Raw genomic sequence first — 13544 nt, 5'->3', positions numbered from 1 at the left:
AAATGTGAGGGTTTATTTCTGGACTCAGTTCTATTCCACTGGTCCATGTGCCTATCTTTATGCCAGTACAACACTGTTTTAATTACTGTTATTTTGTAGTAAGTTTTGAAATTGCAGGTGTGAATTCTCCAATTTTGTTCTTTTTCAATATTGTTTTGGTTATTCGGGTTCCTTTATAATTCCATATATATTTGAGGATCAGCTTTTCCATTTCTGCAAAAATGGCAGTTGGAATTTTGATAGACTGCATTGAATCTGTAGGTCACTTTAAGTAATACTGCCATCTAACAATATAAAATCTTTCAATCTATGAACATGGTATGTCTTTCCATTTATCTAGGTCTTCTTTGTCTCAGCAACGGTTTATAGTTTCAGTGTAAAATCTTTCACCTCCTTTTAAAACTATTCCTGGGTATTTTATTATTTTGGATGCTACTGTAAATGGAATAGTTTCCTTAGTTTCCATTTTGGGGTGTTCACTGCTGGTGTATATTAACCCAACCGATTTCTGCATGTTGATCTCGTATCTTGCAACTTTGCTGAATGTTTATTAACTCTAGTAGTTTTTGGTGGTTTTTTTGGATTTTCTGTATTTAGGATCATGTTATCTGTGAACAGAGATAGTTTTATTTCTTTCTTTCCAATTTGGCTGCTGTTTATTTTCTTTTTCTCGTCTAATTGCTCTGGCTAGAATTTATAGTACATGGTAAAAGAAAGCATCCTGTCTTATTCCTGATCTTAAGGGGAAAGCTTTCCATTTTTCATCCTTGAGTATAATGCTACCTGTGAACTTTTCATAAACAACCATTTTCATGGTAAGCAAATCACCTTCATTTCTGAAAGCTATTTTAACTGGTATAGATTATAAGTTGATAGTTTTTTCCTTTTGATGGTGCCCCTATTGATCTATTGAAGAGAAGTCTGCTGCAGTTCTTACCTTTGTTCCTCTGTATCACTTTTTTTTTTTTTTTTTTTTTGGTATGCATGCTTTTAAGAGTTTCTCTTGGGCTTCCTTGGTGGCGCAGTGGTTGAGAATCTGCCTGCCAGTGCAGAGGACACAGGTTCAAGCCCTGGTCTGGGAAGATCCCACATGCCGCGGAGCAACTAGGCCCGTGAGCCACAATTACTGAGCCTGCGCGTCTGGACCCTGTGCTCCGCAACAAGAGAGGCCGCGATAGTGAGAGGCCCGCGCACCACGATGAAGAGTGGTCCCCACTTGCCGCAACTAGAGAAAGCCCTCGCACAGAAACGAAGACCCAACACAGCCATAAATAAATAAACAAATAAATAAATAAATTAAAAAAAAAAAAAAGAGTTTCTCTTTTTCACTGATTTTCAACAATTTGATTATGATGTGTCACGGTATCATTTTATTTACATTTCTTCTGCTTGACATTCATTGAGCTTCTTGTTCTATTGGTGTATGGCAGTGATTCTCAACTAGGGAAGTTTTTCTTTGTTTTTTTTTTTTTGCCCCTATCCTCCATTTGTTTGTCACAAGTGGGTGATCTTATTGGCATCTAGTGAGTAAAGACCAGGGTTACTACTAAACATCCTACAATGCACAGGACAGCCCTCCACAGCAAAGAATTACCCAGCCCCAAATGTCAATAATGCAAAGGCTGAAAAACTCTGGTTTATGGTTTCATCAAATGTTTAAAATTTTCAGCCGTTATTTATTAAACTTTTTGTCTTCTCTCTCACTTTTTCTCTTCTTTAAGGGATTCCAATTATATGTGTATTTGTTCAGTCTTTTTATGCTCTGTGCTTCATTTTTGTTTCACCTGCTATATCTTCCAAGTTCACTGATCTTTTCTTATGCAATGTCTAATCTGCTGTTAATTCTTTCCAGTGTATTTTTCATTTCAGATGTTAACTCTCATCTCCACAAGTTCCACTTGGGTCTTTCTGGTATCTTCTGTATCTCTCTCCATTGTGTTCATGTTTTCCTCTATTTTCTTGAATCTATAGAATATATTTATAATAGCTGTTTTTCATCTTTATCATTTCTGTGCCTGCTTTCACTGACAGGTTTTTCTCCTGGTTATGGATCATATTTTCCTGCTACTTTTGCATGCTTGAAAGACTTTTACCGTAAGCCAGATATTATAAATTTTACACTCTTGTTTGCTGGATTTTGTTGTGTTCCTTTAAATTATGTTAGACTTTGTTTGGGCATTAATTCAGTTACATGGAATCAATTTGATCCTTTCAAGGCTCATTTTTAAGCTTTGTTAAGGCAGGGGCAGAGCAGCCTTTAATCTAGAGCTTAATTTAGCCCCAGTACTGAAGTGAAATCCTTCAGAGGCCTCCATCATATGCCCCATACACTACATTTTCTTTCCACTCTGACCAGTAGGAAATGAAAGAGTCTCAGTCCTATGTCAACTCCACGAATTGTATGGCTTGTTGCTTTCTTCTATTTCATTCTCCAGCCTGTTAGTTTCCTCTCACACATTCACAGATTAGTATTCAGCCAGAGAGACCCTTCTATAGATCTCTGGAACTCTCCCTTTGTATGCAAGAGCATCCTCTCTAGTATGCAGCCCTGTATATTCAGTCTGGCTCAAATTGGCAAGGTGGCCAAGCTCTTTTGGATCCCCCCTCCCTGCGCTGAAATTGCTTCCAGATAATAAGCTGAGGAAACTGTAGGGTTTACTTTCTCTTCTCTCATAGTTTCATACTACTTTCAGTGCAATGTCTGAAAATCATTATTTCAACAACTGTGTCTTGTTTTCTTCCTGTTTTAAATAAAAGGGTAAATCTTGTCCCTATTATACCACCATGCCCAAGAGCAGAAGTTCCAAAAACATTAATTTAAAAAACAGCATAATATTCCATGAAGTAATGTACCATAATTTACTTAACCATTATCTGACAACTGTCTAGGTATTTTCATTTTTTCATTCATAAACAAAGATATGATGAATACCTTTGTACATAAAGCATAATACAGTTTTAATTAAAATCTTCAGGGAAAAAACTGACTCTATAATTTGATTATAGTGCATTCTAAGTATATTTCTTCCTGGGATTAATTCCTCTTTCTGCAGCAACTGCACAGGCATATTACAATGCTGGTGACAATTTTGGGAGAGTGGGGTGGGAGATTATATCTGAGGCAAAAAAAATTTTTTTAAATAATCTGCCATTATCAGATTGAATTCAGAATAAAGGTGCCAAAGATGCATTAGTTTTGTTCTCTATCCACTTCATCTATAAGAAGGGCTAAATTTGGCTACTTTTACTCTCTTGATTTCCACTCCAATGAAATGCTTCTCATAGAGGTTTAAGAAGTTTATTCCATTTCTCTCTACTCAAAATCCATTAAGTTATTTTTATGTTGCATCAGCAGTTAAAGAAAGAGACTCCAAGTTGGCAGCCAATAGGATAAAACTTGCCAATTCTTATATTGCCTGTGACTGTATTATTTGAGACACTGAAATGCTCCTTCACTCAAGGGAGAAAGGTAAGTTGTTAGCTGAATCTTTATCACTTGATTCAGATTCTACCTTAGTCAGTTGCTGGGTTGGGTCAAGATGTAAAACCTTGTGAAACTTTCTATCTGAAAAATAACTGTTCCAAAGATTATCAGGCTAATATGTGCAAGGAGGGAGTTTCTTGCTTCCATGTGCTACCTTTCTTGGCTTCTGCTTTATCGGTTTGTTTGCTTAATTTGTTTATAGGTCTAGCTATAGGAATTTGGGTAAATTAATCTCTCTGCCTCAGTTTCCTCATTTATAAAAATAAAAGTAATAGTACCTATCTCATAAGGGTGTTTCCAAGATATAAAATATATATGTAAAACCAACAGTGCCCAGCACAAAGTAGACACTATATAAGTGTTAGCTGATATATAATTATTATTAGTCACAATATGGCCATTTCTCCAAAGTGAAAATGTCTCAGCAACACAGATGCAAGATATTTTGATGTGGTGACCAACAATATAGAACCACAAGTCTTTTATCTAATAGTTTTAAACTTCTGATTCTCCTGGTAAAACAACAAATCCCCAAACCAACCAACCAACGACACTGTCATTAAGGGGGGGAAAAAAAAAAAGGAAACTAGGACTTCAGGAGCGTCTTCCATGTGCTTTGCACTTTATATATACTATCCAATTCCAACTTCAAAACAACTCTATAACATTGGCATTTTTACTGTATCTCATGCAATCTAAGACATCACCAATTATAAGAAGTACCATTATTTTCTATAATGCTAAGAAAGACAACACAGCCAATTAGATATAGTACTCCATCAATTTAAAAACACATCTATAATTTTTTAAATGTTAGAAACTGAATGTTTGCCTTATATTTGATAAAATATATCTCCATTTTACAGATTAGAAAACTGAAGATAAAGAGAGGTGAAATACCCAATGCCTCATAGTAAGTGCAGAATTGAGTCCCAAACCAAGATCTTCTGGTATCCAAAGACTATGCTCTTTCTATTAAACTACGCAACCTCTCTAAGCTATTTTAGAAACCATTATCAAATATTTACAAATATTCTGAATTAAAATCTTGCTCTCTCTCAAGTGTACATTTAAAAGATTTTTAAGTACTTTATCAGTTCAAAAGGAAGCTTTAAAATTAAAATAAACATGTTAACTCTTTAACATTTTTTGAGGCTAATTTATTATGCTATATTATGCACAATTTAATCAATTAAAGAGACTAATAAGATAGTTCTAAGCCCTTAAAAAAGAACATTTTTCTAATAATCCCTTTAAAATAGTCACTGCTATTTTTTCCCTGAAACATGAAGTTATTCATTTTCACATACAAAACTAAGAATATTAATCTTACCTTAGCTTTATCTCTCATTAAGGGCATTTAAAAAAAAAAAAAACACTTTACCATGAAATTATTGTTGGTGGGACTTCCCTGGTGGCGCAGTGGTTAAGAACCTGCCTGCCAATGCAGGGGACACAGGTTTGAGCTCTGGTCCGGGAAGATCCCACATGCCGCGGAGCAACTAAGCCCATGCGCCACAACTACTGAGTCTGCGGTCTAGAGCCCGTGCTCCGCAACCAGAGAAGCCACCGCGATGAGAAGCCCGCACACCACAACAAAGAGTAGCCCCTACTCGCCGCAACTAGAGAAAGCCCGTGCACAGCAACGAAGACCCAATGCAGCCAAAAATAAATAAATAAATAAATAATTTTTAAAACAAAAGAAAATATTGCTGGTTGCTATTTGTAACAGTAATACTTATAAAATTCCTCAAGAAAGATAAACTCCATAAATCTATGTTTTTAAATCTTAGCTTCTCTTAAAATTACAAATGTACAGCATAGTTTAAAATAATCATCTCCTAAAACCTTAAAAACAGACATTTAATAAAAAATGTCAATTATCTAGAAATAGTACATAAATGCTTAAATTGTTATTGGAAAATAATTTTAGATAAAAGGGAAAAAAGCAGAAATAATATGTGCAAGTGGACATTTTATCCAAACCTCCAAATTTCAACATTTCCTAATATCTTATATATATGTGTGCTTGTATATATATACTACATACACTAACTTAAAAAGTGATGCAGATTTTTTAAAAGATGAAAAAAACTAAAACACACCTTTTTTGCGCCAAATGCTTTAATCTGCATCACTAAAATATATGAGATAATTTTTCCAGATAACATGGTCAACAGAACTCGTATAAAATCCTTATAATCCACCAAGTAAATTTCATCACTTTGTACAACAAAACAAAGCCAAAAAAAATCACAAATTGCTCTTTTACCACTCTATAATGGAATTAAAGAATGAATATATTAATTTTGTCTTCTTAACTCCCTGGCTATTATCAATTGTCTTGGTTCTAGGGTACTTTAAAACTGAGGCACAGGAGCTTCCCTGGTGGCACCGTGGTTAAGAATCTGCCTGCCAATGCAGAGAACACAGGTTCGAGCCCTGGTCCAGGAAGATCCCACATGCCGCGGAGCAACTAAGCCCATGAGCCACAACTACTGAAGCCCGTGTGCCTAGAGCCCATGCTCTCCAACAAGAGAAGCCCGCGCACCACAACGAAGAGTAGCCCCTGCTCGCTGCAACTAAAAGAAAGCCCATGCGCAGCAACGAAGACCCAACGCAGCCAAAAATAAATAAATTTATTAAAAAAAAAAAAAAAAACCTAAGGTACAAAAGATTATCACTTGTATACATGCCCAGTTTCCAGTGTACAATATGTAAGGTACTTACCTTTGTGAGGTATTTTTACTCAATTTAATGCTGTTTTTAAATGCCTATCATGGAAGATTACCTTCAGGTTATTATAACTAACTTTCTAGAAATGTAACTGATCAAGATTTCAATGTTCTTTAGAAGATGATTCTGAATATAGTATTTATCATACTATAAAGAAATTATAACTTTTTCTTAGATTTTAAGCACCAAAGAAAATCATAAAAAACTAACAGATTCAAGTACTTAAACTGGCATTTCTGTAATAATGTAGTAAAAATAAATAAGATGGAACTGCATTTTAAGCAAATAAAACGAATGGCTAATATTTCTACAATATTCTAAGCAATATATCGAAATGATCTCATATGTAAGAAAAACATTAAGATTCAATGGATACACAGACCACGGTTATGAGCAGGCAACAATTAGTATTTGAAGTGACACAGAGGTTTAGGATTTTATTCACGTACATACATAAATATCAATAATGTTATATCACTACTTGGAAAAAAGTTCAACATCCATAATCATTTAAGAAAATGCAAATTAAAACAACAACGAGCAACAGATTTTAAACTAATTCCATTAGGGTAACAAAATTATCCAAATTGGTAAAACTGCAGTGAAACAGGCACTATACTAAGTTAATGGCCCTAATGCTCTTGGTACAATGGTATTACTCTTTTGGAAAGCAATATTGCAATCCTACCAAGACCCATAAAAATATTAGCACACTTTCATTGTTTTAACCATTAATACAGCTTCTGGATATTATAAGAAAAAAGATACAATTCTGAATTATAGTAACTTTGTATAGGTTTCAACCATAATTCTTTTGCTGTTGCTCATCTTTACGTGAAATTAATGTTTTTGAAATTTTAAGATAGAAATGTGAATCAGGATATAGTTTTAGGTATGTAAGTCCCTTTTCTGTTATTTTCATGAAGTAATTAAAAATCTGGCCCCTAGGATACTTTCAAGATCACTTGGCTCTGGTCCCCTCGCCCACTCTTATCTGGTTTCTTTTTCCTTTTGTCTTCATTGTCCTTGTCCTGCTTGACTTGTCTGCAGATTCCTCTCAGTGTGAGGCTGTGTACTGGATGGGAAGTTTTGGCTGCTTAACTTTGAAACTCTAGAGCTCCAGACAGCTCTAGAAAACCTTGCCCATGAACCCCCTGTACTCTTCACCTGTGGGCAATTTTAGGCTTCTGCCATTCTCAGGTCAATTAGACTCCCTACTGTTTCCTTCTGCTTCCTCCTACAGAGATGCCAATGCTACACAAATCTTGGAGCTGTTGATAGTTTGTCCCTAGTTTCTCTGATCAACTAGGTTTTGTTACAGATATTGCCCAAGTGCTTTTGGTTATGCTATCCTAATTATTTTGTTAAGGATTCGGGAAAATTCAAGAACTATGCTATAACCACTGTCATCATCCCTGAATTCCAATAACTCTGAATGATTTTTGACAGAATGCATGAATGGGAATACACAAATGAATAGATTAGTATTGCTAAACTGTTTCCATTCCATTCTCTTTTCCATTACTTTTGCCTCCATTCAACCAACTATCTTAATAAAATGGATGATTTCATGAAAAAGAGGTGCAGAGACTGATAAGCAAGACAAGTTTAGTGAATAAGGACTTTAAATTGGTAAAGGAGTGAACTACTCATTTAACTGAAAGAAACAATTCCTATTCATTCCTCTTTGAGGATATTCTGCAGTATCTGCATGGGTCAGAGACAGTTACTTAAGATACTTTTATTATTGTCGGGGGTCTAAAATATACTCTCTGGGGAAATGCTACTTTATTTATCTTTCTATGCCCCATGTATTGCAGTCCTGAGATAAACCGTCTGTCTGTTTTTAGCTTACACTTAAATAAGATTAGCCTTACATAGGCAAGGAAATTTTTATTTTGAGCCCTTTCTTTCTATTCATCAACATCCTGTTTGATGAAACCAGAACAAATTCCTCCTTTTTTTCAAGTGAAAAGCCATAGAATCCAGTAAAAGTTAAGAATGTATCTGGATGTTTATCCTCAGTAAGTTTCTTCTTGAGTGGTTTTTTTTTTTTGGCTGTTTGGTTTTCGTCGCTGCACGCGGGCTTTCTCTAGTTGTGGCGAGTGGGGGCTACTCCTCGTTGCGATGCACGGGCTTCTCATTGCGGTGGTTTCTCTTGTTGTGAAGCACAGGCTCTAGGAATGCGTGCTTCAGTAGTTGTGGCACGCAGGCTCAGTAGTTGTGGCTCACGGGCTCTAGAGCTTGGGCTCAGTAGTTGTGGCGCATGAGCTTAGTTGCTCTGTGGCATGTGGGATCTTCCCAGACCAGGGCTCGAACCCGTGTCCCCTGCATTCGCAGGTGGATTCTTAACCACTGCGCCACCAGGGAAGTCCTTGAGTGATTTTTTTTTTTTTTAATTTCATCTTTCTCTTTATTCTCAAAGTATGATAGTATAGAACTCCAAAAGGAATAGGCTGTTCCTTGTGTGGTCTACAGTGCTTTGAGAAGCAGAGCTAAGCCCCCAGGAATGTGACAGGATCATCTCAAAAAGCTAGCAGTAGCTACTAGGCTGAGTTGGACAGCCCCAAGTCAAATCCTGGGCAAATCCTTGGATGTGTGGTAGGGCTTGGGCTCTTGAAGAGGAATAGGGGTGGAAATCATTTTGTGATGACAACTGAGCAGAAGAGCACTCTGTACCAGAAAGGTCTGGTGGGAGAAGTAGGGCAGGTGACACTCCTTTCTGTCACTACCTAAGGGCAGAGGCACGTGACTCCAGCAAGAGGCCAAAGTAGGTAGCAGCTCCTTGGATCCCGGAAGGGAGATGCCAGACCACTCCAGGCCTGGTTAACTGGCATTGTCAGGCAGTGGAATGCTAGCCATAAGAATGGAGACAAATTGCTCCAATTTCTGCGCAGCTTGCTTCCCGGCCTCTAGTACTTCTTTGTGATTAGCCTTCTCCTGGCTTTCATAATCCCAGATGACCTTGTTAGTGATGAGAGAGAAGCCAAAGACTCGAAGACCACAGTGCCTTGCAACTATAACTTCTGGTACTATGCTCATGCCAACAGCATCTGCCCCCAGCTTCTGCAGCAGACGACACTCTGCCACAGTCTCAAAGGTGGGGCCTGCCACCATCACATAGGTTCCTTCCTGTAACTCTCTCTGCTCTCCCATTTGTTTCCAGGTACTGTGAGCCTTCTGCCTCATATCCCGGTCATAGGCATCAGACATGGAAGGGAAACGAACTCCAAACCTTTCATCATTGGACCCTCTGAGAGGGTTCTCACTGCAGAAACCAGGTAGATTGATGTGATCGCGGATCAGCATGATATCTCCAACCTCAAACTTGGGATTGAGCCCTCCAGCTGCATTGGTGACCACTAGGGTGTCCACACCCAGAAGCTGGAAAACCCTCACTGGGAACATCACCTTCCAGAGCGGGTAGCCTTCATACATGTGGAACCTGCCCTGCATCATCACACAGCCTCTGCCATTCAAGATCCCAAACACCAGTCGACCAGCATGACCTGGCACTGTACTTTTGGGAAAGTTCGGTATTTCACTGTAGTCAAAGATCTGGGCCTGAGTTAATTTGTCACTCAGACCTCCTAACCCAGAACCACAGATCACCGCCACTTGAGGTCGGTGTTTGGTGTGAGACAAAAGCCATTTTGCAGTGTTCTGATAATCTTCATACGTGAATCCGTTGTCCATGGTCCCGCCGAAGCCCTCTCGATCAGTTTGCTCTTCTCCACTCAGACCTACTCCACTGAGCAGAGCTACCGCCAGTCACCGGGTACGATCCACACCCCTTGAGTGATTTTTAATTCCCAAAAGAACATAGTAATTTAAGTTTCCATTTCAAGAAGCTACAAAAAGAACAAAAAATTAAATTTAAAGAAAATATAAAGAAATATAAAGATAAGAGGAAAAGCCAATGAAACAGAAAACAGATGTTCACTAGAGAAAAATAAGCAAAACCAAAAACTGGTTTTGTGAAAAGATCAGAAAAATTTTAGCAAGAATGATGAAGAAAGAAGAGAAAAAAGACAAAAGACCAATATCAGGAATGAAAAGGGACATCACTACATATCTTAGAGAATCAAAAATTAATAAGTAAATCTTATGAACAACTTAAGCCAAATAAATTGGTTATTTGGAAAAAATGGACAAATTTCTCAAAAAAACAATTTACCAAAGCTGAATGAATAAAAAGTGAAACATCTGAATAGTCCCATATCTATTAAAGAAATTGAATCTTTAATTAAAAACCTCACTGCAAAGAAAACCAGATAGCTTCACTGTTATATTCATTCAATCACTTAGGTAAGAAATAATGCCAATCTTACAAAAATTTTTCTGGAAAATAGAAGAAGAGGGAACACTTCCCATTTCTTTTTATAAGATCAGAATAACTTTGACACTTACGCCTGGCAAGAATGATACAAAAAAAGGAAGACAATTGCTCTCATTAACATTGGTGAAAAAAATCCTTAAAAATACATTAACAACAGACTCACAGATACAGAGAACAGACTTGTGGTTGCCAAGGGGGAGGAGGGGTCGGGAAGGGAAGGGATGGATTAGGAGTTTGAGATTAGCAAATGCAAACTACTATATAGAGAATGGATAAACAACAAGGTCCTAATGTATAGCACAGGGAACTGTATTCAGTATCCTGTAATAAACCATAATGGAAAAGAATTTAAAAAATAAAGTAGTTCACTCCTTTACCAATTTAAAGTCCAAATGTCACCCTTTTCAATACAGCTTACCCTTACCACCCTATTTAAAACTGTAACCCAATACCCCCTTCATTCTATACTCCTATCCTTGTCTTCCTGTGGTAGAATTTAAGCTCCACGAGGGGAAAGATTTTTGTCCATTTTTGCTCAGTGATATATCCTAGGAACTTAGAACAGTGCCTGGCACATAGAAGGCACTTAATAAATATTTACTGAATGCATGAATAAATGGTTAAGAAAAATAAGGCATAACTTCAAATAAGGCTGATTTTCACATGAGAGTGAATTTTAGTTAAGTATAAATTTTAGAATGACAGAGATTATTCAAATCCTACTCTACCACTTATTAGCTGTGTAACTTCAGGATGAATTATTAACTTCCCTAAGCTTCAGTTTTCTTGTCTAGAAAATACAGATAATAATAGTGTCTGCTTTATAGGATTGTGGTGAGGACTAAATAGAGTAACATATCTAAAGCACTTAGCATAATGCATGGCTCATAGTAAGAGCTCAGTAAATACAGCTAATAATTTTTCTTTCCTGTCTTAAGCTTGCTTCAATGAAATAAATAAAGTTAATTTACAATATTATGTTAGTTTCAGGTGTACAGCAAAGTGATTCAGTTATATATATGTATATATATTTTCAGATTCTTCACCATTATAGGTTATTATGAGATATTGAATATAGCTCCCTGTGCTATAGAGAAAATCCTTGTTGTTTATCTATTTTAAACATAGTAGTGTGTATCTGATAATTCCATACTCCAAATTTATCCCTCCCCTCCTTTCTGCTTTGGTAACCATAAGTTTGTTTTCTATGTCTGGGAGTCTGTTTCTGTTTTGTAAATAAATTCATTTGTATTAATTTGTCAGATTCCACATATAAGTAATATATAATATCTGCTTTCTCTCTCTGATTTACTTCACTTAGTATGATATTCTCTAGGTCCATCCATGTTGCTGTAAATGGCATTATTTCATTCTTTTTCATGGATGAGTAATATTCCATTGTACATATGTACCACATCTTCTTTATCCATTAACCTGTTGATGAACACTTACGTTGCTTCCATGTCTTGGCTATTGTAAATAGTGCTGCTATGAACACTGGGGTGTACATATCTTTTCGAATTAGAGTTTTCATCTTTTCTGAATATATGCCCAGGCGTGGGATTGCTGGATCATATGGTAGCTCTATTTTTAGTTATTTAAGGAACCTCCATACCATTCTCCATAGTGGCTACACCAATTTTCATACCCACCCTTTTCTCCACACCCTCTCCAGCATTTATGCTAATAATTATTTTTTATTATTACTGAGTATCTAACCAGAAGTCATGTATAAATGGATCAAAAATCTCCAGTTAAGTTTCTAGCAGCAAAGTCAGTCTCTGACCCTATCCATATTATATACCACCTTCATCAATAGCTGACTTAAGGACTTCCCTGGTGGCGCAGTGGTAAAGAATCCGCCTGCCAATGCAGGGAACATGGGTTCAATCCCTGGTCCAGGAAGATCCCACATGCCGCAGAGCAACTAAGCCCATGCACCACAACTACTGAAACCCACGTGCCCTAGAGCCTGTGTGCCGCAACTACTGAGCCCATGCACCCCAACTACTGAAGCCTGTGCACTCTAGGGCCTGAGCACCGCAACTACTGAGCCTGTGTGCTGCAACTACTGAAGACCATGCGCCTAGAGCCCATACTCTGCAACAAGAGAAGCTGCCACAATAAGAAGCCCGCGCACCGCAACGAAGAGTAGCCCCCACTCGCCGCAACTAGAGAAAGCCTGCGCACAGCAACGAAGACCCAAGGCAGCCCAAAAAAAAAAAAAAAAGTTGACTTGTGGTACAAAAAAGCATGCTAATCAAATTTCCTGATGACAGGGTCATCAAACCTAGATGACACATTCATGATCCAAAAGAATATCTTAATGTTAGAATAATATGATGAATCAAGTAAATGGAATTTAATATTGAGTACACATAAGGTAATGAACTTGGTACAGAACAAACATTACATAACAGAACGTGTGAAAAGATCTGAGATTTTAGTTTCCTGAAAGCTAAAGAATTAACATTGTAATGTGGCTACCAAAAATGTTAGAGTAGTTTTAAGCTACATCCCTAAAAGTACAGTATTCAAATGAGAGAAAAGTTTTATTCTATAGTGGTCACACTATATCTCAAACAGTTTGTTCAATTCCAAAGCCAGACTATAAGGAAAGTTATTAGAAACAGAAACTTGTTCACAAAGAATGACTGGGATGGTGGTGGGACTTGATGGTGATGGGATGAAGAACAATTTTAGAAATTAGGAATATCTAGCCTGACGAAGAGGAGATTTAAAAGCTGTCTTAAAACAATGAAGGACTCTTATGTAGATGAAGAACTGGACTTATATGTAGGCCTAGAAAGCAAAAATAGAACAAATTAAAAAACAACAACAATAACAGTAACAGCAACAACAACAAAAAAAACAGTGCACCAGATTCTGGCCTACTATAGAAAGACGCTTCTAATAATTAGAGTTGTTAAAAAAAATTAGGGGAACTTCTTCAGAAACAGTATATTTCCATCATTAGTAGTCTTC

General features: G+C 37.0%; 1 protein-coding gene, 1 long non-coding RNA gene and 1 pseudogene across 27 annotated transcripts in view; 1 reads left to right on the top strand and 2 right to left on the bottom strand.

Annotated features, from left to right (window-relative positions):
- The window catches only part of ACBD6 (acyl-CoA binding domain containing 6), a 224571-nt gene that overhangs the window by 159265 nt on the left and 51762 nt on the right, over positions 1–13544 (bottom strand). Inside the window, exon 4 of one of the 25 annotated variants that reach the window (XM_082398115.1) lies at positions 12907–13361. The exons of the other annotated variants lie outside the window; for them this stretch is intronic. Coding sequence (XP_082254241.1) covers positions 13350–13361 — 12 coding nt within the window. The 3' untranslated portion in view covers positions 12907–13349. Of the gene's footprint in view, positions 1–12906; positions 13362–13544 lie in introns of those variants that run through there. 25 annotated transcript variants of the gene reach the window in all.
- The window catches only part of LOC309605701, a 139342-nt gene that overhangs the window by 90666 nt on the left and 35132 nt on the right, over positions 1–13544 (top strand). The gene's annotated exons all lie outside the window — the stretch shown is intronic.
- Positions 8250–10037, bottom strand: LOC309631517 (purine nucleoside phosphorylase pseudogene; annotated as a pseudogene). The gene has a single exon. The product of its transcript is annotated as a purine nucleoside phosphorylase pseudogene (transcript).

Source organism: Balaenoptera borealis (assembly GCF_965194805.1).
Source record: "Balaenoptera borealis genome assembly, chromosome: 1".
NCBI lineage: Eukaryota > Metazoa > Chordata > Mammalia > Artiodactyla > Balaenopteridae > Balaenoptera > Balaenoptera borealis.
The sequence above is the reverse complement of the archived record's forward strand: the minus strand, read 5'-3'. Positions and strand labels throughout refer to the sequence as shown.